Raw genomic sequence first — 25,922 nt, forward strand, 5'->3', positions numbered from 1 at the left:
CAAAAGACAATAAAGTTCCAAAGCAAGTCCACACATCTGAAGCTGCAGGTGTCACTCAGTCCTAACTTTTCAGAAAGATTCAGAGAATCTCAAGAGAGAGGCAAATTATGATTCCCTACAATCTAAAAGTTTTCGGAAAATTTTCTGTGACTGATGGAATAGGAAATAGTATACCTCTTATTTCACCATGTGCTGCAGATGAACCATTTAGCTGCCCTTCTCTTGCCATCCCTGCTAAAAACAGAATATTGGTATAGGCATTAGATGAAGAAGCTGAAACTTTCATAAAAGATCAATACACATGTGGTAAAGTCAGGACAACTTTTGGGTGTTTGTTTTCTCCACTATGGATTGCAGGAATAGAATTCAGGTCGTCAAACTTGGCAGCAAATGCCTTTACCCACAGCTAGCTTGGCAGCCCCTGGGAAAGCTAAAACTATTAATGGCAGAAATGAAAACTAAGGGGAGCTCAGGGCACAGCAGATAACTAAGAAGACATTTAGGAATGACACAAGACGAGGTTAAGAGTAACCTTCAGACTGTCATAAAACAGGAACAAGAGGTTCCTTATTGTACTAAAGTTGGTTTTTGTTTGAATGGATCTCACTGTGTTGCCATGTTAGGCTACAGTTCCAGATCCTCTAAAGCAGCTCCTTCCTGATAGTTGGACATCTAGCAAGACTGCTTGTAAAACAAAAAACTAAAATAACTTCAATTTTTTAGACTAATTTTTTTACATATATGAATATTTTGCTTGCATATGTTTCTGCACCATGTGCATGGCTAGTGCCTGAGGAAGGCCAGAAGAAGGTGTCAGAATTCCTGGAACGGGAGTTATAGACAGTTGAGAAACACCATATGGTTGCTGGGATTTGAATATAGACCCTTCAGAGCATTTCGTGCTTTTACCAAATGAGCTGTCTCTCCAGCCCCTAAAACATCTTCCATAGACAAAACATGGCTGCTTACTCTATTCTCAACAGGTTCACACAGATAGCTAATTTGAACTAAAAGTTACATATTTCCATTTCACTAGCTGTACTTCATGTGGTCAGTATGTATGTACTAGTAATTGCAAAGCAGGGCATGGTGACGAACGTCTATCTCAGAAGAGTAAGGATGAAAGATCATGAGTTCAAGTCCAACCTGGGCTACAGAGCTATTTTCAGAAAAACAGAGCATAGAGTAAAACCCTGTGTTTTTGTTTTTTAAAAAAGTACACAAGACAAAGCTTTGTTCATAACTGAAACAAAAAAAAGAGTACTGATTAAATCAGAAATCAATAACCGTACCATTCCACAGCATTCAGGATGTTAACCTAAAACTGAGTGCAGCAGGAGGTACTGTTGTCCAGACTTTGTTTTCCTAGAGTATTTTTTTTCCTGGTAGAGGACCTCAGTGTGGATCAACTGTGTAGAGCCTGAGTGTCCCTAGTGTAAAACAATCAGAGCTTATGCAACAGAAAAACTCAACCTAGTCAGTTCTGCAACATCAGCCTAAAGGTCTGCTAAGCTGAGGGACACCAGAAAAATTGTCTTCAAGAAAAAGAGAGCAGATGATTTCGTGAAACAGACAAGCTCGAAGTGTTGCTTTTTTATTTTGGAGAGAAGTGGGAAGAGCACACGAAGCCTTCAATGTTTAGTTACAGGGACCAGATTTAAGGACATTACATACTACATTACCTGTATTTTAATGTGTTGTCTAAGAAATGTTCAAATTGATACTAAAAATATTCATTAGATGTTTAAAGCAGGGCTAGAGAGATGGCTCAGCAGTTAAAAACACTGGTTACTCTTCAGAGGACCTGGGTTCAATTCCTAGCACCCACATAGCAGCTCACACCTGTCTGTAAAGTCCAATTCCAAGACTTCTGATACCTTCACACAGACATACGTGTAGGCAAACCACCAATGACCATAAAATAAGTTAAATATAAAAAAGTTTGAAGCAGGTGAGGCATAATGGGTATATGTTTATAATCCCTATAATTGTACACTTGAGACAGGAGGATTCAAAGTTTGAGGTCAACCTGGACTACATAGTTATTTCAAAGCCTGCACTCAGGAGGCAGAGGCAGGTACATCTCTGAGGACACAGGCAAGTTCTAGGCCAACAAAGCTACATTATGAGACCCTGTATCAAACAATCAAGAAAAACATCCTCCTACCCAATTCCCCCACCAATCCAACAAAACCAGGTTCTTGAACAATAGTATATAACAAGAATGTTTCTTTAGAATTGGGTTGGTGAGTCAGAACGACTATACCCACCCCCTCCTCCACCAAGCTGGGAGTTTTTTATGGTGCCCAGCCTGGCCTTGACAGTTTGATCCTCCAGCCTTAAAGACTTCTAAGTGCTGAGATTATACCATGAGGTATGTCTCACCATGGTTGGTTACACTTGATATCTTTTTTTTTTTTTTTTTTTTTTTTGGTTTTTCGAGACAGGGTTTCTCTGTGTAGCCCTGGCTGTCCTGGAACTCACTCTGTAGACCAGGCTGGCCTCGAACTCAGAAATCCACCTGCCTCTGCCTCCCAAGTGCTGGGATTAAAGGCGTGCGCCACCACCGCCCGGCTACACTTGATATCTTAAACAGCATGCACAAACAAATTTCTTTAGGAAAAGTTTCTTAAAGGATAAATTATATCAGTAGAATTTCTGAAACAAAAGGTTTTGAAATTTTTGAAATATATATGATAAACTTAGCCAAGGCTGAATGGTCATTTATCTCCATTTTGAAATCTAAGTTTTAATTGCATCTCACTTGAACTAAGCATCTTCAAAAATATGTGGGGTGTGTGTGTGTGTGTGTGTGTGTGTGTGTGTGTGTGTGTGAAGATGTGAGCCTCCTGATGTTGCTGGAACTGAACTTGGGTCTTCTGGAAGAACAGCAAGTGCTCTTAACAACAAACCATCTCTCCAGCCTTTCTGTGATTTTTTTATCTCTCTCTCTCTCTCTCTCTGTGATGCATGTGTGAGTGTGATGGATATGTTACAGCACGTGTATGGTGGTCAAAGGACTACTTTCCAAAGTAGGTTAAGAGACTGAACTCAGGTAGTGGGGCTTAGATTCAACGGGTTCTACCTGCTGAGGAAAGGTGACCTGAAGGTAAGAATCCTTAAGTGTTTTTCTTTACCCATTATCGAATGGCACTTTCACCCCTTCCCAAACTGATCATACACTACACATTCCTCATCTTGGTAGTAGTTTTATTCATCACAAAAAAAGGGCTGGGCTGTTGGCCTTTCCTTACCTGATCGGCCTCTTGTGGAGATCTCACATGTCAGTCGCTTGAAATACTCTGGAAGGTCAGCATAGTCATTTCCATAGGAGATGACCTTAATCCCCTTGTCCAGCATGTTTTCTCGGAGCTTCTTGAATTCATCTACATCTCCTCTTCGAACCAACATGAAATGTTCCAGGTCAGATTTATGCTTGACAGCCTCTAGGAACAGGGCCTGGAAAGTGGTGTCATCCACCGTCCAGCCACAACCCAAGAAAAGAAAGGACTTGTTTTCATAGAGTTTCTGAATCTCTCTCTTTAAGAAAAAGAAAACAACACGTTAATGACTCAGAAGACAGATACAGCTTAAGCAAAAGCCAACAGTTTGTCATTTAGCCGACTGCAGTGACCCACTGATCAAGATTGAAGAGGGAAAGACATTACAAGGTTTCATTTCCTAGTTATTATTACAATGTGATGCTTGGTCTAAGATTGTACTTTTTACCTGACATTCTTCTGAAAGTTTTCTTTTTAAACAAAATATTATTCTGTATGTATGGTGTATGTATATGAGTCTGCATACCAAGAATGCATGTGGAAATCAGAGAACAACTATAAAGTCCTTTCTCTCCTTCCCACCTTTACATGGGTTCCAGGAACTGAGGGCAGACTTCAGGCTTGCACAAGTGCTTAACCCACTAAGCCAACTGTCTGGTCCTTCTGTAGGTCTTCTAAACAGTTTCATCCCTTTGGCACTGGTCTTTCAGGTTTAATTTTTTTAAGATGTATGTTCTTGGGTAATTAGAAAACCAATGAGTCTTTGATGTATTTTACTTCTTTTCCACTTTCTGAACAAAATTTGCTAATTTAAAATCTTTATTTTTTTGAGTACGAATGTGTATATACATGTTATATGTGGAGGCCAGAATTTGATGTTGGGAATTTTTTTTTCTATTGCTCTCCACTTTATATATTGAAGCAGGTATCTTATTTGAACCCTAACTTGGAGATTCATCTCGCCTAACTAGACAGTGGACCTGGAGGATCTCCTCTCGTCTCCACCTTCCACGTGTCGCGATTACAGATGTCTGCCACTGTCCTTGGTATTCATGTCAGCGCTAGGGCTAGAACTCAGCTCCTCACATTGTGTGGTAAGTGTTATACCCACTGAGCAATCTTGCCAGCTTTCAAACTTGTTCTTTATTGGTCTTAAAACATAACCAATGATCATCAGAAAACATAATTCTATTATTAGATATGGTCAAAGGAAGTCTGATTTCTTAAAATATCACTGTGTGTACATACATTTGTGTGTATCTGTGTATATAGTATACACACACATGCAAACATAAATGATTTTTTGTGCCCTTCCCCCAGCCTTGAGTGGGCCTGAGAGATCTTGTTTACCACAATAGACCAAACAATAGGACTCTGGAGGCATTGCCAGCCTTGGCATTGCCAGCCTTGGTGCCTCCTTGGCTGCCCTGTAGCCTGGTACACATGCTGAGAATAGACTGCCTGCTGAGCTTGCTTTGAGACATCTCTGGCCCGCAATTAAGTGTGGATTCCTCTCACCTCCAGCAGGATGGTTTCCGCTCACCCCCAGCACTCACCCCCAGCCACCTGAAGCAAGAAGGAACTCTGGGGCTGGGGGTGGGTTATCCCCTTTAAATTAGAAGCTGAACATTAAAGCATTGAGCCTCGATCAGAAACCTTTGTCCTGGCTTCATCTCTTCCCGCCCTCCTGTCCCTTCTTCCAGTCCCAGCCTCTCTTTCAGGTGAACCCAGTCGACCGTGGCCCATCGATGGCCGGCAACACTTTTTGCCTCAGTATCATTGATGGTCATAGTCATAGCAGATATCAGAGAAGGATAAAGCCCTTATACTTCAGAAAGCACCACACTTCCCGGTCTTTCTCTGGCCCTGGCTTGTAAATATTCCATGTGACCCTGTCTGAAAACATCTACCACTGAGCTGGACCAAAGAAGTGTTTCTGGTTTAAACATGAACAAGTCCAAAACCTGAAACCCAAAGAAGAAAATCTCTATTTTGTCATCCTAATCAAATTGTTTTTCAATTTTTCCAAGTATAGTCAGGTGTGAGTAAGTAAACTGTCTTTTTATAATCTATGATCCAACTGTAATGGATTTTTAAAAAGCTGGCTAAATTATTTGGGCACAGTCTTATTAAGAAGCCAAATGATGAAGGAGACTAATGCATTCTTGGTATGTGAAGGTAGTGCCAACCAGGGAGGGAGTGCCATCTGCTGCGTGTTACCAAGTACAGATAAATAAATACCCATTCTATAATCTGACACCTCAAGTTTCTACATTCCCCAGGATGGTATGCACATTCAAGTGCTAAGAGACTAGGGAGAAAGGTCTGATTCTCTAGTTGTCTAGAAAAGTAAATGTCCTGTTAATACTTAGAATTTGCTTAAAAATGTCTTCAGGAGTGACTTCCAGAGCCAAGCCCAGTACTACTTACCATAACTTCAGTGTTCCTGAGCACATTCTGATATCCAGCTGGGTGGAGGACAATGCCACTAGGATTGGTATAGACTCCGTGGATGTGCAGTACACTCAGCTTCCTCTTCTCCTGAGCCCATTCTAGGACCTGCACAATACACACACAGCCTGACCAGGGTGACACTTGCTTCAAAGTCAGTGTGTAAGAGGCTGCCTGAGGACATAACTACAGCTTCAAGGACTCACAGGACAAAAATTCGAAAACCTGATGTGTCCAATTTCCTGTTATGACTGTTGGGAATGATGGCAGCAAATTGAGTGACTTCTCTTTGAAAGTCCCTATCAGAAACTAGAATCTGACACCATTTGAAGAATAATGATAATTTCCACTGGTGATGGTCCAAGCCCTGGTACAACCCTCCTCCATCTTCCCTCTTTTTCTCTTCCCCAACCACCGTAGAATCTTTCTATTAAAGCCCCGGCTGTCTTGGAACTCTTGTAGACCTGGCTGGCCTCAAACGAAGGCCATCCACCCGCCTCGGCCTCCTGAGTGCTGGGATTAAGTGTGCACCACTATGCCCAGCTGTTCTCATTCTTTGTTGCTCATTATTTAATCCAGGCTGGCCTGCAACTTTAAATCTTCTCACCTGAGATTACAGCAGTGCACCAGCACACCTGGCTCAACCCCCAATCTGTAGTATTCCAGCTACTACCCTAGCAAAGGCAGGCCTGTGGCATTGGGGGAACCACTTACAGACTATTCAGCTGAGCACCAACTACACCAACTACGTTTACAAAGGCAGGTTCCAAGGAGACAAAACAATGGAAACTATAACATCACAGAGCAGGGAAAATGATCTTAAAATGGTCATCTTTTCATCAACATCTTGCCCATTTATTTATTTGTGGTGTGTGTGTGTCTGTGTTTGGGAGTGGTGTACCATGATATACAAGTAGAGGTCAGAGGACAACTTGCAAAACTCGGTTCTCTCCATCCACCATGTAGGTCCTAGGGACTGAACTGAGGTCATTGGGCTTGGCGGTTGAGTACCAAGTACTGAACCATCTCATAGCTCTCCCCATTTTTCTTTCTAAATTTTTGAGATAGGATTTCTCTCTTTTTTGTCTCACTGGCTTGGAACACCCAAAGTTTGCTTAGTAGAAAACTGACCTGCAAGCCCCGGGACCTTGTGCTTGTAAGGAACACACTGTACCAACTATCTTAGTTAGGATTTTACTGCTGCGAACAAGACACCATAACCAAGGCAACTCTTATAAGGAGATTTAATTGGGACTTGCTTACAAGTTCAGAAGTTCAGTCCATTATCATCATGGCAACATTCAGGCAGGTATGGTGCAGGAGGAGCTGAGAGTTCTACATCTTCATCTGAAGGCTGCAAGGAGAAGACTGGTTCTTCTGTGATTAGGAGGAGGGTCTCATTGCCCACTCCCACAGTGACACACTTCCTCCAACAACACATCCAAATAGTGCCACTCCCTGTGCTAAGAACATTCAAACAACCACATTCCACTCCCTGGCCCCCATAGGCTTGTTCAAACACATGAGTCTATGGGGGACATACATAGCCACAGCATAGTAAATATTTAGTCCAGCCTCCAAAGTCCCCATAGTCTATAGCAGTCTCAACAATGTTACAAGTTCAAAGTTCAAAGTCTCTTGAAATTCATCCAATCACTTAACTGTAATCCCCAAAGCAAAACAGGAAACAGCTGGGCAAACTCCAAACTCTACATCTCCATGGCTGATGTCAAAGTGCTCTTCAGATCTCCACCACCCTTTTCAACTTTGTTGACTGCAACAAACTTTCTCCTAGGCTGGTTCTACTCTGTTAGCAGCTTTCCTCAGCAGGTATTCCACAACTCTGGCATCTTTAACATCTTGGGGTCTCCAAGTCAACTTCAACTTCACAGCTTCTCGTTCCAGTGTCTAGGATCCACACATGATCATCTGGGCTTGGGTCACATCTCCAGCACTGGTCTCTGTAGCACTGTAGGCTCTGGTGGACTCCACTCCACTGCTGCTGCTGTTCTTGTTGGTCATGCCATGGTACCGGCATCTCCAATACTCTGGGATCTTCTACTGCAATTAGCCTTCACCAAAAGCCCCTCATAGGCTCTCTCTGCCAAACCTCAACTTCTTTGCTTGACACCCCTTCAGTTCTGGGACATCAACTGCCAACTAAGGCTGCACCTTCACCAATGGCCTTCCCCAGCCTCTCACAGTACCAAGCCTCAGCTGTTCTCCATGACTCCCTTCATACCTTCAAAACCAATACCACCTGGTTGATTCTTAAGACATTACCAAGTGCAGCTGCAGAATGAGGGACAACCTTGGCTATCTCTGGAATACAGCTTCTTTGTGCTCTCAGAAAATACTTCCCAGAAGATTTCACCTCAGTGATCCTGGTCTCTTTAATCACTGCTAATTTCTTAGTTCTAGCTAACCAGCATCAATTACTCCAGTAGCCTCTTCTATTCTTGACTCTAAAGCCAGGGCCACATGGCCAAGGCTGCCACATTCTGCTGCTTGCTGGGGATGGAACATGTCTTCCCCCTCCCCCCTATTCTATTACCACCTTTATGCTTTCCAACTTCCTCACTGCCTAAGGTTGGCTATTCTGGAACTTACTCTGTAGATGGATCTTGAACTCAGAGATCTGCATGGCTGTCTCTTGAATGCTGGAATTCAAGATGCCTGTACTTAAGCTTTTCTTCACCTAGAACTTGCCCAGGCTGGCCTTGAACTCAGAGATCTACTAGGCTTTGTCTCCTGGGATTAAGAGTGTGTACCACCACCCCTGGGCCTAAGCTTAGTTGGGTAGGATCCTGCCCTAAAGTCACCATTACCTTCATCTGTTTTTCTCCTTGAATGTAGGATTCAGCTCCATTTCACTTCCTGATGTCCATTTATTACTTGAACCATACATTTTATATTTCTCCGTTCTCAGCTTGCACCTATACCAGGCTGTTTTGAGACTTCCTTTGTTAAAGCAATTAATCTAAATCTCTTTTACCTTAGCCTTAGGCAGACTCTTCAGACAACAGAACATGGCAAAAGGCAGCCATGTTCTTCACCCAAATACCACAAAAACAGTTTGTACGCCACATGCTAACATTCTTCTCCATTGACACCTCTGGAGCCAGCAGGCCTACAAGTCACCCTCAGCACCACCATCTTCCAGATTCCTACGAGGCTGGCCCATTATGCCCCACTTAAAGCATTCCATGGCTTTCCAAATTCAAAGTCCCCGAATCCACATTCTTCCAAACAAAAACATGGTCAGGCCTATCACAGCAATACCCCAGTTCCTGGTACTACCTTAGGGTTTTACTGCTGTGAAGAGACACCATGATCAAGGCAACTCTTATAAGGAGAAGATTTAATTGGGGCTGGCTTACAGGTTCAGAGGTTCAGTCAATTATTATCAAAGCAGGAGCGTGGCAATGTCCAGGCAGGCATGGTGCAGGAGGAGCTGAGAGTTCTGCCATCTTCTGCCAGGAGAAGACTGGCTCTCAGGTGGTTAGGAGGAGGGTCTCACTGCCCACCCCCACAGTGGCACACTTCCTCCAACAAGGCCACACCTCCTAATAGTGTTACTCCCTGTGCCAAGCATGTCATCAACCAAACTATTGTTCCAGTCTTTCAAAGGACTAATCCCACCCTAAGATTAGGAAAAACTGTCAACACTTATATCTAAAATCTTTGTATTTTATTGTATACTGATTTTACCTCAAAACACAACCAACTCCAAAAGTACAAGCTGGGAAAAGAAACTTTGTTTCTCACTATTACTGTTTTAACTAGAAATATCTGCCATAGCCTTATGGTTTGGATGTGGTCCCCAATTCATGATGCAATTTTGGGAAGTGGGGCCTTGCCAGTAAAAATAGACCACTAGGGGAGAGACTTATGAAGTTATAATCTAGTCCTGATTATGGTCCACTTTCTAGCTCCCAGCACCACGAAAGGAAGCCTCTCCACTGTGCTCCTTTTACTGTAAGGCCCAAAACTCCATGAAATAGCTCAAATAAGCCTTTCCTCCTTTAGGTTGTTTCTGTTGGGTATTTTGGTCATAGCATTGTGAAGAGTAACTAAAAACACTCCTGCTACATAAATACTAACATACTGACCAGAAGGCAGCTTTTCTGAGGAAGATACAATCCACTACCCTGAAGTTACTGGTTAACATTTTACCTTTTTCTCATCAGTAAGGTCAAGGGATTCAAGCTGTTTTCCCTGGTCAGCTGCATATAGTTCTAGGAGATTATCAAAATTTGTAGTTAATACTAGGGCTCCATTTTCCATCAGATGGAGAACAGACTGAAGGAGCTGTTTTCCAGAATCTTCCATCTTTGATTCCAGGTCATCAAATACTTCATATAAACAGTCTTTGAAAAATGTGGATCGAACATTACTGGTACGCTGCAGGTATGGGAGATTTGAAAGACAAAACAAAACCCAATTCAAATTGTTTTCAGTTGCAGAATTACACATCTTGAATACTTTATACTTAAAACATCATCACTCTCATTGTAGTAAGGAAAATAGGATGGCACATGCTAAATGCAATGCCTAGCAAACAGTAAGTGATCAATACTACCACATCAGATGCAAATGAGCACAAGCCGTTTAATTAGGCATTTAGAACTGGAGAAAGGGTCTTGCAGTAGATTCCTGGCTGGCTTAGGATTCACTTTTAGGCCAAACTGGCCTCACTCTCCCAGCGATCTTCCTGTCTCTGCCTCCCAAGGGCTGGGGTTACATGTGTTATCACGCCTGGCTTCTAATCTGTCCTTTTCTAAAGAGAAGCAAATGGACAAGAGATCATGACTAAAGGAGGAGGGTAGAAAGTAAAATAACAATTACCCTCAGATTAGGCCTCGGCTAAGAAGGCAACACTCAGACCTCCTGTGCTTCAATATTCTTCCTCTCCCCCACTTCTTCCCTTATCTTTAAGAGGACGGTCTGTTAGTTAGTTTTTGGCAACTTAACACAAGTTAAGACTTGTTTGGGAAGACAGATCTCAAATGAGAAAAAAAAAAACCTCCATCAGATTGTCTATATAGGCAAATCTGCAGGGCATTTTCTTGATTAACGACTGATATGCCCCACCCCATATTGAGGGTCGGGAGTACAGTGATACTCAGGCTAGCCTGGTCGTCTATAGTTAAAACTACACAGAGAGACCATCTCAAAACAAAACAACAAAACCCGAAAACAAAATAAAAAAGTAAATAAATGAAAGGAAGAAGAAAGAAGGAAGGAAAGAAGGAAGGAAAAGCAGGCTGATAAAGACACAAGACGCAAACCAGAAAGCAGCACTTCTCCACACCCCTGCCTCAGTTCCTGCCCTGTTTTGACTTTTTGCCCTAACTTATGTGGACAATGGATTGTATGCTAAAATAAACCCTTTTTCTCCCCAAGTTACTTTTGGTCATGGTGTTTTAATCACAGCAACAGAAAACCTAACAGAGACACGGGGAAGACAGGGAACAAGTGCAGTCCACGCTAGCTTCAACTCCCTACAGAGTTAACTGACCCTGGTCTCAGACGCGTGACCCTCTGGCTTTAGCCCAGAGTGCTAGGTTACAGGCACCTGTACTACTTGTATGTCCATTAGCATCCTTTTCTAATTCTAGATACTTGGCTGCTTATGGCTGCTTAATTTAAAAAAACATTTACTACTTCCTTGTAGTGTTCTGCCCAGACCTACTTCAGCAATCTGCTTATAGGCTTGCTACAAAGAATACCCATTACATGACAAAATTGTGAATAGATTTAAAATAATCTCATAATTAAAAACTTGCATTTTGCAACTGTTCTGTTTTACAGTGCGTGCTGGGGACGGAACCCAGAGCCTTGGGCATGTACTGCTGCATTATATCCATGGCTATCAGTTATTAAAAGTACTAAGCTCAGGGACTGGAGAGATGGCTCCAAGGTTAAGCTTGTGTACTACTCTTGCAGAGGAACTAAGTTTGGTTTTCAGTACCCAGGCCAGGTGGCTCAGAACTGCCTGTAGCTCTAGTTCCAAAGAATTCGGCACCTTCTTCTGGACTCCACAGGCACTCACATCCACATATACACAGTTAAAAATAAATATGAACTGGACTAGAGAGACAGCTAAGTGGTTAAGAGCATTTGATGCTCTTCCAGAGAACCTGAGTTCAATTCCCAGAAGCCACATCAGATGGCTTGGAACTACCAGTAACTCTAGCTCTAGGGGATCCAATGCCCTCTGCCGACACCAGACATACATGTGAACACACACATACAAGCAGGCAAAACACTCAAACATGTAAAATTTAAAAAAAAAAAGTTTAAAAAAAAAGGAAAGAAAAGAGATAAAGAACCAGGTGTAGTGGTACACACTTTCAACCCCAGCATTCAAGAGGCATATTTCTGTGAGTTTGAAGCCAGATTGGCCTATATAGTGAGTACTAGGATATCCAGGGCTACATAGAGCAACCCTATCTCAAAAAAAAGAAAAATCTAAAATAATAATAAATACTAACCATTAATCAATTTGAAATAGTTCATTTAACATATGGGTTTAATTACCTCTCTAGCTTCATTCAAGGTGTATAAAACTAAGATTTCTGCTGCATAACAAGGGCACATGTACAACTTATCTAAGTGATATCATAGTTATCTTGATTTGCATAAGAACACTCTACAAGGTTGCACAGCAGCAAAAAGGGCTATAATATGTTTCTCAGAATGTGTATCATTGTTAAACAATGAATTAATATATATTCCCAAGGACTGAGGAAACATAATGCTAACTTCAGGTGAGAAGTTCGTTTTATAACCAAGGACACAGTGGCCCTGGGACAAAAGAAATTTGGCGAGAAAGTAACTAGGTGAAGCATTGTAACAAACATCTGATTCCTACTCTATGCTTGGTGTTATACCATTAGTATAAGCTCAGAGGAAGAATTGCTATATCGCCCAAGCTGTCCTTGAAACCCTAGACTCAAACGATCTTCTTCCCTCAGCATCCGGAGAAGCTAGGGCTACTAGTGCAAGCCACCACACATGGCTCCTATTAAGGCTGTGAGTTACTGCATCCAGCTACCAGGGAGTACATTTCAAACTCCTTGGGATAGACAGCTCCTTCTAGGTTCCCTCAAAGTAATCTCCTCTACTTTCCAAGTTTCCTTGTCTATAAATATTGAAATGTTTAAGTTTCCATGGAATCACATAAGCAGATACATAAACATATGTCAATGTTCCTTTCCTAATGAGACACAGCATTTTATAAAATAACCAATTTGTTTTTTTAGTCATTACTTACCAAATAAGTGCTATTTCCTCAGTGAAAACATTAGAATACAGTTAAAATTACGCCTTGCCCTGCTGGAAACAAGCCACAGTTTAATGGGCTCCGTCCATAATGGTTCTACCCTGCTCTACCACACAGCACGGGTTTCTTACTGGCCCTGCTGTCAGCAGCTAAGGGATTCTTTCCTAGCGTGTAAACAGATGGAGGGATCTGTAACTTATTTGGCTAAGAATGCAGGTCATGGTCTTCAGAGTTTATCTAGGTTCATTACACAGTAATAATTATATCACACTGAGGCACACAAGCAGTCAACAGGAGACTCTAGCACGACTTAATTAAATTAATACTCTGATCAAAAACAGTGAAGACAGGGTAGAGAGATAGCTCAGTTATCAAGAACACTTGCTGCTCTACCAGAGGTTACAGGTTAGACGTCTATCATCCAAATGGCACTTCATAACCAACTCCAGTTCCAAGGGATCCGATGCCCTCTTCTGACTTCCATGGGCCCCAGGCACACACAAAGTGTACACACGCACATACACGTAAGTAAAACTCATACTAAATTCTAAAAATCTACCCCTACCAAAACACTGGTGAGTGTATTAACTCTAGTTACTTAGTCACTACACACAATAGTCAACTACTACTAAGTGCTAGTACCAGATTATTATTAAAGAAACAATGCTCTCTTACTTTACCAGATTCCCAAGTCTATTTCCCCAACCTAACATGCAGCAGCTATTCCACTTCTTGGAGTCCTGCAGATATAACTGCCATCAGATACAATGACATATACAAGCCTATCAGTGCTTTGTTATCTCCAATAGCAACCGATGACTAACCCACGGATGGAAGACCAGGACCGTAACCCATCATTTGGACCTTTAATGTACCCCCAAGGCCCAAGCTATCAAAGATGTGAAAACAAAAGTGCCATTAAGAAATTGTAAAACCAAGTGAGAAGTCCTTGGGTCATTGCAGGCATATCCTAGAAGGTGACTCTGAGGCCCTGGCCCTTTCCTTTAGCTTTCAAAGTATTTTTGTTATACTACATGTTCTTGTCATGATGTACTATCTCATCACAAGCACAAAACAGTGGGGATAACCATGGCGTGGAACCTCCTTCCACCCCTACCCCCTTTCTTTTTGGAAGCCAACTAGGGATTTGGCTGTAGTGACAACACTGACTTACAGACAGGAGAATGGTATGGAACGATCTCTACAATATACTGTCAGGTAAAACCTACTAGAGGATAGTATGTGTTACCTGAGAGACGGCAACAGTGAGGGAAGGATGCATACATTTCTGCTAACATTCATAAAGCTGGAAGGCTACATAAAGGAACTGTGTGAATGATGGCTTAGGGCAGAGGGCAGATAAGACAAATACATCGACAGAAACAAGATATGTCAGTAGGTATAAATAGCTACACAGCCTTTTGATTTTTGCAATGTATATGTCAATATTTACTCAAAAAAGCAGAATTAGGTTTCAAATTTAATAAATACAGCGACTGCTTACTAAGAAGTTCTTTGTTGTGTTTTGTAACTCCATACTGTACTTGGTCTAGGCATATATACAATCATACACACCCTATTCCCATACCAGCTTGGTTACTATGAGCACAAGGAGAAGGGCATGGGTGGACCCTGAGTTAGTCATGGGTAAAGACCATGAACTGTTTTGTTGTTGTTCTGTTTCTATGAAAAGATTGAAACTTGGAAATTCCTTGAGTCACTTGCTTTAGCTACATATCTTTTAGTCTCACTTATGTGAGTTATCAAATCTTGTATAGCAATATTAAAAAGAGTGAGGATTTATGTTTGTTTGTTCTCTTTTAAAGATGTGGCCTGACATGCTAGCCCAGGGTAGCATTGAACTTGTGATCCTCTAGCCTGTCAAACTCTGGGATTACAGGTGTAAACCACCACACTGGGCTTGGAAAGATGTATTGCAGGATATTTGATCGCATTGTGAACCCTGAGACTATGAACTGGAAAAATCTGTTTCTTGTGGTGTGGCTCAGCCCTAGCAAAAACCTTTAACCCAAGAGCTTTCTGTAAACAAGAGCTAAAGTCAATGATGGGTCAAGAGGCAGAGCAAGCAACCAGTTGACAGGGAGTGAACATAAGAAAACCCAGGAAAGAGAAAGGAGGGTCTTTGAGTTGAAAGGTATGTAAGACAGCATGGAGAAGGAGAACTATTTTTTTCTTCTGTGATGCTGGTTGAAGAGGAAGGTCAGCTGAGTGCTTTCTCTGTCTCTCTGAGCTAGCAGGCTTTTACCACAGTGTCTGGCTCCTGAGTCTTCATTTGGTAAATTAAATGTTTGAGTTTTTTTTTTTTAAAGATTTATTTATAAGTACACTGTTGCTGTCTTCAGACACACCAAAAGAGGACATCAGATCCCATGACAGATGGTTGTGAGCCACCATGTGGTTGCTGGAAATTGAAGATGCTTTTGTCATTGTATTGATTTCCTTAGATTTGAAATCAAAGCTTTTGTCTTAGAGCAGGTAACCACAGAACTAAATTTCCCACCAGTGTCCTCTCTTAAGTTGAGTCAAAGAAATTTTCATTTAAAATTTCATAATTGGGAGTTTAGAAGTCGAAAGGAAGTGTCAGACACCTACTCAGGCCCTAAGAATTTTCCCCCTTCACTCAAAACAGCACAGTAAATACCATACTATTTCATTTACTTTACCCTGTAATTCATCTTTCTAGTCCCACATAGAGGAAAAGCAAACCCAAGCATCCCTGACCCCATCTCCTTCAGGGTCACGAACATTTCTACTGCATTTACTTTGAGCACTAGTTCCATTCTTTCAAGTAAAACTGATGTTTGATGAAAAAGGGTGGCTAGGCTGCTCTAACCCTCCAATTTCAATTCAAATAGTCACTCAAGCATTGCTAATGCCACTTATTCTTCACAAAACCACATGAATAAGTAAGACCACAGTTGTTTGGTTTTTTCTTCGTTGGTACTGGGGATCCAGCCTTCCAATCTTGCTCTAGGCAGTGTGTGACCCCAGGAGTCTGGCCCCAGGTCTACTGTACAAAAGCAAATGGTGAGAGGTCAGTTGATTCGCAGAGGATTCCAGGGCGTTTAAATGGCAAGGTCTTGCCGATTCTGACTGAAATGCTCTCTGCCTTGTTTTAACAATGTCACTTCTTTATTACACGAAGCTGGAACAATAGATGGGGCCAATTAACCATATTGTGTTACTATCAAGAAATCTAACTTTTTTTTTCTGATACTGATATTTTCCCAAATACACAAAAGTAAAAAGAAGTGGAACACCTGCCTAACATGTGAAAAGTTCAATCCACAGCACTGCAATAAAAAAGGCAAATCAATAAATGAGCACCCCTCCCCACCAAGTACCAATCACCCAATCTGAACAATCATGACATATAGCCAATCTAGTTTAATCTAAACTACCATGCATCCTGACTTTTTCCTAACTTCACTGAGCTGTTGGGAGCCAATATCAAAGTATTAAATAATCTCACTTATAGATACTTTCTTGTGTTTCCTAAAAGATAAAGACCCCTGGGCTGGAAAGATGACGGCTCAGTGGTCGGCAGCACATGTTATTTTTCCAGAGGACCCAGATTTGATTCCCAGCACTCACATGATGGCTCACAACCATCTATAACTTAAGTTCCAGGGGAACTAAGACTCTCCTCTGACCTCCACAGGCAGAAGACATATAGACATATTACACAGATATATATGCAGGCAATATATTCATGTACAAAAAGTAAAAATAAGTCTTCTTTTCAAAAAGATCCCTTAGATATACATATCTGACCTCTTACTTGCTGTCTAAAGACCTTCTTTGTACATTATACTGACATTTATATGTTAAGTCAACTTTGCATTCCTAAGAACCACTTGCTCATGATGTAGAATTCTTTTTTATATGCTACACTAAGTTAGGATATAACCTTGTCAAGGTCCTTGCATTGATATTCCCAAGAGACAGTGGGGAGGTATAGTGTGCACGATTGGTAAATGGTCATATGTTGTTCAAAGTCACTGAGCTGCTCCACTCTTCAGACCCAAGCACACTTGTTTCAAAGTGTCCTCCAGGTCTGGGCTGGACAGGCTACTCCTATAATTCTGAGTAGAAAAGCGCAGTAAAACAGCCCAAGAATGAAACACCATGCTCTTGAGAACAGTGAGGCAGAACTTCCAACACAAGTTACTACTGTTGGTCCCGTAAGAGCATCTACAGTGGGAAGAAAGAGAAGCTGGAAGCCCAGTTATGGAAAGCCCAGCTACAGAAAGCACGCTCAACTGAGTCCGAGTGACTCCCTCACCTTCCCCGTCTGTTTCCTCTGCACGTCATGAGCATCAGTGCCTGATCTGACAATGTTCTCTGTATCTGCTGCTATTTGTTCGTTCCTTGGAAGCCTCACCTGAGGAGACACTCTGCCCTGCCCAGGAGTCCCTCTACTGGAAACTCCAATTGGCTGCATTAAAAGGTGTTTCTCTCAGTAAATTTCTGCTGGGTGTTTTAAGTACTTGATTCAAAGTTTTGCCCTCAACTTCCCTAACCCTATGAGGGCTGGGATTAAGGTGTGTGCCACCACCATCCGGTTCCTGATAGCTAACTTTTAAGAAGTTAAGTGTCCCTCTCCCTTTTCCCAAGGTGCAGTTAATTCCATCCTACCAACGCAGCCTGTACTTTCGACAGAGGGTCAGGCCTCTTAGGTCAGGTTGTCCTTGGCCTCATATTGAGCTTAAGGATGACCATGGCTACATGAGACTGTTTAAAATAACAAACTGCATGAAGCTTTATTTACGATATATTTGGGAATAATATAGTAGCCAAAAGATATTCTAAATGTTGAGTGGGATGGTGCTGAGGGTCAAACCTAGGCCTCTGTATATATACGTCCTAGGTAAGTGTCTAACAACTGAGCTATGCCCACTGCCCACGGGTGTGTGTATGTATGTACGCGCGCGCGCGTGTGTGTGTGTGTGTGTGTGTGTGTGTGAGAGAGAGAGAGAGAGAGAGAGAGAGGAGGGAGGAAGAGAGACAGAGGGACAGAGAGAGAAAGAGAGAGAAAGAGAGGGAGGGAGGAAGGGAGGGAGAGAGGGAGGGAGGGAGGGAGGAGAGGGGGAGGGGAGAGAGGGAGAGAGCATTGTTATGCATAACAGGCTAACCTGGAAATCACAACCCCTTTGCTTTCACGGATGTAATATTTCAAGCATATATAACTAGTCCTAGCATAAGTGAATCCTAATTTTCAAGAAATTTTTAAGGTGAAGCAAGAAAGACAATTAGGTTCTTTGGAAAGTTAGATAACTTAGCTTGATAAAATTCACTGTGGATATTTTGAGTTATAGCCTCTAAAAAGAACACCAAGAAGTGGTTTCACTTTATCCATCACACAGTAAGAGTTATCTCCAGCTTGGCAGGGCACATGCCTATACTCCTCCTAACACCCAGGAACCACCCAGGTTTGTGGACAGTATTTGATGCACAAGATGCTTTCTCAAACACAAAATCCAAACTTAAATCTTTCTGATATCTCCTTAAAGTCATGGATGTCAGGACATTGAGAATAGAAAAAGTAAATGGAAAATAGCAAAAGTGTGTCAGTAACCTCGTCTCTGTACACGTAAGTTCTCAGCACATCACAGTGAAATGGGGTCAGGATGAGTACCCTGAACAGGCTCTAAAAATAGCTACTTTTCAGAAGAGCCAAATGTTATAAATACACAGCAATAAACAAATATGCCTGCTAAGTAAGCACACTAATCCCAGTTTCAGGAAACGTCCCGTGCTGTGCCGTGCCATGCAGCAGACTACTCACAGGGGAGAGCTTCTGAATGAGGTCGTGGGCGACATGGACGAGGTTCTTGTCTTCATGGAGACACTTCTGAAACTTCTTGCTTTCCTCGTCTTCTAGAAGATCAAAATCAATCGCAGCATCCAGTAAGGCCTGAATTAAGCCCTTCCAGGACTTCAGGGCTGGGACCTGCGGGGCAACTGCAGCACTAATGCCGGTTCCAATCACCAGCACAAGTTCTCGAGGCTTTTTGGTCTTCAGACTTGGAAGCAGCTTCCTAAAAAAGGAAAAGTCAACAGATTGGAGCGTCCAGTAGATCCGGGGCACATGCAAAGACATCAGAGAAAGATGGAGCTGGCTCTCACTAGTCAATAGCTGTAACCCCTGCTGTTTGCTTCTTGAGTCAGGATCTCACTGTGGCAGTCTTAGCTGGCCTGGAACTTTCTATGTGGACCAAGCTGGCCTTCAACTGACAAAGGCCTGTCTGCCTCTGCCTCCTAGTGCTGGATTAAAGGCGTGCGCATGATAACTTTCAGCTGGAAAGACGAAGGTTGCGGTCTCTGAGATTCCCCAGGAGATTAAATGAAAGATTGCGGTCTCTGAGACTTCCCCAGGAGATTAAATGAAAGACCGTAATATTATTCCAGCTTTTGTTGGAAAACAAAGTCATGGACTATTTCAAGAATCCTAAAAAACAATCTTAAAAATCAGCTTTCTCCTTCAAAGTCTTCTCCAGCTAAGAAAATCACTAATGTTACATTAAATTCAAGTGTATTACAGCTGAAGTTATGCCAACTAAATTATACTTTAAGTCAATAGTTATTTCAAAAGGACATGCTTAATTTATTTTCAAAAAAAATATTTTCATACAAATCAAGTTGATTTTGTTTGTTGAGAAACATAAGACAATGAAGACAATGAAACCTTCATGCCAAATTTTGTAAGCAAAGATAAAACCCAGCATGAAAGCCAAATCAGGAGACAATCTGAGCAGGGCTTTGTTCTGTGTGTCACTTGGAGGGGTACTCAGCAGGCTTCTGAGAAGATGGGAGCCTCATGGTTTTTGTCACAACAAACAGCCCTTTCTCACGGCACACACAGAGCAGAGTCCTGTTGTGAGGCAGCATGAGGACAAGTATGCTTCATCCCCCTCCCTCTCTCTGACTGCACTAAAATCATGACTTGCCTTACCCCCTTTCCAAAGACAACTACAGATAGAAACCTGATCAGTGCTGAAGCCTGGGAAACAGGCCCCAGAACTGCCCGGCCCACTCTCAGTTCCTACACTCACTCATTTAATAAGTAGAAAGACCTGTATACACAGAAACATGAGAGATGACCATATATTAAACAGTTCAACTACTGGGAAAAAACCTGTCAAAAGCTATTAGAAGCGCATAATGTAGTATGTTTGACATGAGGAATCAAAATGACGAATGAAAGTTGGATATGATGGCCAAAGTCTACAATCGCAGAACTTAGGAGGCACAGACAGCAGGATCAGAAATTTATGGCCAGCTAAAGGAAAGCCCGTCTCAAAAAACAAAACAAAAAATAGCAAATGGTACATAAATACACATGCAAGTATACACACCCATCAAAGACTTTCAGCAAAAAAAAAAAAAAGAAAAAGAAAATAATGTGCCTTATGATCCCTACCTACCCCACTAAATGATGACAAAGATGCTGATGCTGATGCTGATACCCAACCCTGCATCATTTATTTTGTGTGTCTATGTGTGGGCACATGCCACAGTACATGTGTGGAAATCAGAGGACAACTGTAGGCAGTTGTTTTCTCTTCTCAACATGTTGATCCCAGGGAACTAAACTCAGGTCATCTGGCTTTGTGCTACCTACAGAGCCATCACGATGGCCCTAATAGTCATTTTTTAAAGAAAATATTAAGGCAAGATAGAGAGGGAAAATCAAGGGGACATGGGAAGGAAAAACAACCCTTCACTTGAGAATCTAACTGGGTGTCAGAAACTTGGTCACCATAAAGCTTCCCCATAGAGATCATATTCTCTTTTCTAAGAGTTAAGTCGAACAAGATTGTTAAAAACAACAAATGAACTAAGTACACACTCATTTAAGATTAGGGAGTTTTAATCTTGACTTCTTGACTTTAGAGAGTAATATGCCCCTTCCATACCTAAATCTCGACAAACGACCTTATAAAACTACCTTGCAAGTTTATTTAAAAAGGGAAATCGAGGGCCTGGAGAGATAGCTTAGTGGTTAAGAGCACTGGCTGCTCTTCCAAAAGATCCAGGTTCAATTCCCAGCACCCACATGGTAGCTCATCACTGTCTGTAGCTCCAGTTCGAGAGATATGGAACTCTCACACAGATACACAATGCAGGCAAAACATCACTGCACATAAAAATAAACGAATCTTTAAAAAGGAAGTTCAATAAGAGAAGAAAAATAAGTACAATCAGCTCATTTTTCTAAATCAAAGTGAGTGTGAGTGTGTGTGTGTGTGTGTGTCCGTGTCCTTTAAGGCAGTATCTCGGGTAACTTGCAGGTTCCTAACTCCTGATCCTCCTGCCTCCATCTTGCAAGTGTGGGAATTGCAGGTATACACCATCTCACTCAGCTCAAATTTTACTCATTTTTAAACTTTATGTAATCTTTAATCCCTGTTGTAAATTACACTGAGAAATATAACATAAACAGCCACAGAATCATAAAGACACCTCAGTACAATTCTTGAGGAGCCTGAGCTGAATGAATATTGTCCTTTCCCTAAGCAGCGTCTTCCCATAACTGCCCATACTAAATTAAAACCATGTAACATCCCTTGTCTTAATGTTAAAATGTAAAAGCTTTGCTTGTCCTGAAATATTTTCCTGCAGCTTTGCCTGTCTCTAAAGTGTAAGTCCTCAGCTACTGGTGGCAGTGCTGGGCTGGAACTTTGTCAGCATGCATAAAGAATAGGGTAATACAGGATGACAGCACAGTAGACACCAGAAGGCAACATAACTTTAGAAGTTCCATAAGAAAACCCAGTTTCCTTTGTAGAAGCTCAGGAATGTTAGGTACATGTTCAGGTGGGTAGGTGGGTGACACTTAAACTCAGCAGTAAGTCTGTCTTCAGAAAGTCAGCCAGAGGACTGCATTTGAGAACACTGTGCACAGTGCCAGGTGGGAGGGATGAAGAAAGAATCTATGAAATCTAAGACTTCTCCAATCAGTCTCCCTTGGGGCAAGCCTCCGGGCACTAGGATTCTTCAACCTTTTCTCCAGTCTCCATGCATTCAAGAGATGGAAGCATTTCTCTTTGGGGAAGTGGCCACTATGTCAGCAAAGACCCGCAGCTTTAGGCAAGTTAGAAGTCCTTGACTGCCGAGCTTGCTCCAGGCTCCCGACTGGGAGGAAAGTTCATCATTACACTGTGACGGTGAATACTGTTGCCAATGGGACAGACTCTGGAATCAGAGAAAAGCCCCCTGGGCACACCTATAGGGCATCTTCTTGATCAGGTGGAAAGACCCACCCCAAATGTGGGTGGCACCTCATGGTGGCAGCCTGACAACAAAAAGGAGGGTGGCACTGCCTTCCTGCCCTGCTGACAAGTTCATCCACTGCCGCTGCTGCAGTTGACAGAACCTATCTCCTGCCCTCTACTGGACTCAACATCAGGGGCTTTTCAGGAATCCCTCAGGCCTTCAACATCAGATTGAGACTGCTGAAAAGTAACTACTGGGTTCTCAGCCTCTCTAGAGAATCCTGACTACTATCCACAGTCATATAGACGCCTAACTGCTTCCCAGTAGCTTAAATATGAGTAGACAAACTGTGTTCACTCAATTTGCACAAGGCCCACATGATAAGAGGCACAGACGAACAAGCTAGTAGGTAGAAAGGGATCACTCAGGAGGCCAAGGCAGGAAGGAGAGGAAGATTGCATTAGTAAGATGGCTTGTCTTCAAAAAACAAAAACAGTAACAACAAAATTGAAGAAAATTTAAAATGTAACAGAAATTTTTAAAAATCCATAAAAACTGAGAAAATCTTTAAGAAAGTAAAACTGAAATAAACAAAACAGAACAGAACAACAACCCAATCAGAGCCAGGCAGAGGCACAATCCAGTAATGACAGCACTCAGGAGGCTGATGCAGGGGGATAGAGCTGGAGCTTCAGGATGGGCCACATACAAAGACCCTATCACCAACAGTGAGAGACTCGAGCAAGTGAGAACACAGGAACACACTAATGACAGAAGGGTCAACATCTGAACAAGAATTATACACAGGCAGAGACATGTTTAATGGAAGGTTAATATCAGATTAACACAAAATGAAGTTCAAAATGAAGTTATTAAGAAAAGTAGCTTGAAAGTACTATAATATTTAGTTCCACAAGAAAATACGGTATTATACAATTTCTATGTTAATGAGAATAAAGTGATTTTTTTAAGTTCTAATGAGCAAAGGCAGAAGAGATCACACAAGACAAGAGCCGGTGTTGTGGTGTGGATCTGGAACCCTCACTGCCAAGGTTCCCAAAGCAGTGATGTTCAGGGGAGGGTTTTTTGGAAGGTGACTGGATCAAGGATTCTTACCTTATCAATGGCAAATCACTGATGGGTTCATAATTTGAGAGCATTACTGAGATTGGGCAAGACTCTAAGTCACAAGGCCAACTTGGAGGTAATCACGAGACACTCTATTCTACATGTCCTTGAGCGATATTCTCCCTCACAATCCTTTAAAAGAAGCAGCGGAGCCAACAGACCATAAACCAAAATCTCTGAAACTGTGACCAAATTATCACTTCCTCTTTTTAGTTGATTTCTAAAATAACTGCTAATCAGAACAGTGTCCATCTTGGTTTTAGAATATTCTTTTCTGTCACCAGAGAAATCAGAGATACTAGCAAAAGTCTAAGAAAAAAAACATTTTCCTACCTAAAAATTCTATTCTCAACCATAACATTAAATGCATGTATGTACACATTGATAAAGACACTTATTAATCTCCAACAATTAATTATCTTCCCATGTATTCTTCCTGAGGAAGGGACCTGAAAGCTTCAGTAAAATGGAGTATAGAATAAAATAAAGAGCAGACTAAGAAGTTGACTGCAACAAGGTTGAGGACAGAGGTAAGAATCCACAGAATCAATTAAACTAGCAAGTTTCTAAACATTTCCAGAATATGATAGACAAATTCTTCTGTCAATGTTTGAAAAGGAAAGGAACACAGAAAACAAAACAAAACAAAAAAATCCAAGACAACATTTGGCAATGTGGAAATTTAAAAAAAAAAGGCATAAAGGGAAATATGATCATAACACTTAAGGCTTGGCTACTAATACTATTTATGGCTTATTTTGTTTTGCTTTTCAAGATAGGGTCTCATTATACAGGTCTGGCTGTCCTGGAACTTGCTATGTATACCAGGCTGGCCTCAAACTCACAGGGATCTGCCTGCCTCTGTCTCCTGAGTGCTGGGCTTATTAATACTACTCATAAAGACACAATATTGTAAATATTGAGAGCTGGTTGCTCAAATGCTGAGACAGACATATGGGAAGATAAGAGTGAAGCCTGCAGGGCAGCAACACAGGGACTAGAACCCAGGAAAGCAAATGAAATCCTTATTTTCTATTACCATCGAGAACACATAGCAGCACACATAATATTTAAAATATATGCTGTCAGACGCTCGCCTGCACGCTCAGCATCCGGGAGTCTGAGGCAAGAGTTCTAGGCCAGCCTGGACTATACAGCAAGACCTCATTTCACAGTCAAAACCAAAGCAAAACAGATGTCAAGATTAGAAAAAATGGAAGATGATTATCACTGAGGAGTAGGATATTATGAGCTTTAATGCAACAAATTAGAAAACTATGTACATAATCACCTTAATAAGTTAAATCTAAAGTAAAAATAATGGAGTCTTTTAAATGAAGGACTTATTAACTAGTGACACGCCTATGATACAGGGTAAGCACCTCCCACTAATGCTAACTTGCGATTCCTTTGATTCCCTTCCTCTTGTTTACCTGGGCTTTTTGGTGGGGGGTTCGCCATCATTGAAGAATCCAAAAATCTTGTCTATATCAGAGGCCTGGCTCCCTGTAGAAGCCATCCAGTTTCTAAAATAGATTAAACATCATGTACCAGGATTAGATCTGTAAAGCACATCATTTACAACAGCACATACATCAAGCATTTTAATAAGCCATATACCCAATTACGGTACTGTGGGATGTCCTCTGCTTAGCAGTAGTCTATTAGTTAACAAGCACACCATAATTAAGGAATGAAATTAGCCTAAGGGAAGTCATCTTGAATTACAGCTCTGGCTACATCAGTGCTCCACAGTGCCATACTGCTTCTGTTCCTTAGAAACCCTTCCTCCCATCTCCCACCCAAATCCAGAGTTGTCATCTCATGTGAAACTGCTGGTCATCACTCTGTGATTTACACAAGGTCTGGGAACCACTGAGGACATAAAACAGCCCACACCTGAGTGGGCTAACAGTGCTTAATTACCCATTATACTTGGCAACACAACTAGCATACAACTTGCTCACTGTTAAGACATTTTCTGTGGTTAACAGCTGTCCTCGAAGACTAGAGACATGTCTCTCTAAACAAGGAAGAGATTTTAATCAAGCCACTGTGATAAACAGTAGCGATACTAAGCAAAGATATGTGAAAGACAGCAAACACCAGTTGCAGGAAAACCAGCCCAAGAGCCACAAGGATTAGAATTAAGAACTACAATGGAAGTTTTAGCTGCTCAAACCTTAGTAAGCTGGTGACATTTAAAGTCTGCTATCAACAACGTGTGTATGTGGGTGGGGGTGCGCGCGCATGCGTGCACACTTGCTGTGACTATGCATATGTTGGTGTCTCTCAGCATATGTTTAGAGGTCAGAAGATAACTTTCAAGGTCTGGTCTCTTCCACCACATGGGTCCCAGGGCTCACACTCAGGTTGTCAGGCTTGGCAGTAAGTGCCTCTACCGGCTGAGCCTTCGCACTGGCCCGGCAGTAATCTCTCAACACCGAGAATGTAGACAATAATAAAAGCAGAGCTCTGGATATGTTGCTATGCCCTACTGTCGTCAATAGCACGACTTTACTATTGGAACGCTT

General features: G+C 41.8%; 1 protein-coding gene across 4 annotated transcripts in view; it reads right to left on the minus strand.

The window, feature by feature from the left end:
• Fam118b (family with sequence similarity 118 member B) overlaps positions 1-25,922 on the minus strand; it is a 50,826-nt gene that overhangs the window by 3,331 nt on the left and 21,573 nt on the right. The window contains exons 2-7 of one of the 4 annotated variants that reach the window (XM_028776221.1): positions 24,822-24,914; positions 18,830-19,082; positions 9,909-10,136; positions 5,712-5,840; positions 3,255-3,540; positions 175-234 (exon numbers count right to left, since the gene is read on the minus strand). In XM_028776221.1, coding sequence (XP_028632054.1) covers positions 175-234; positions 3,255-3,540; positions 5,712-5,840; positions 9,909-10,136; positions 18,830-19,082; positions 24,822-24,907 — 1,042 coding nt within the window. In that variant the 5' untranslated portion in view covers positions 24,908-24,914. The remainder of the gene's footprint in view (positions 1-174; positions 235-3,254; positions 3,541-5,711; positions 5,841-9,908; positions 10,137-18,829; positions 19,083-24,821; positions 24,915-25,922) is intronic. The other 3 variants (XM_028776223.1, XM_028776222.1, XM_028776224.1) reach the window with 3 other exon arrangements.

Source organism: Grammomys surdaster, unplaced genomic scaffold (assembly GCF_004785775.1).
Source record: "Grammomys surdaster isolate TR1022 unplaced genomic scaffold, NIH_TR_1.0 266, whole genome shotgun sequence".
NCBI lineage: Eukaryota > Metazoa > Chordata > Mammalia > Rodentia > Muridae > Grammomys > Grammomys surdaster.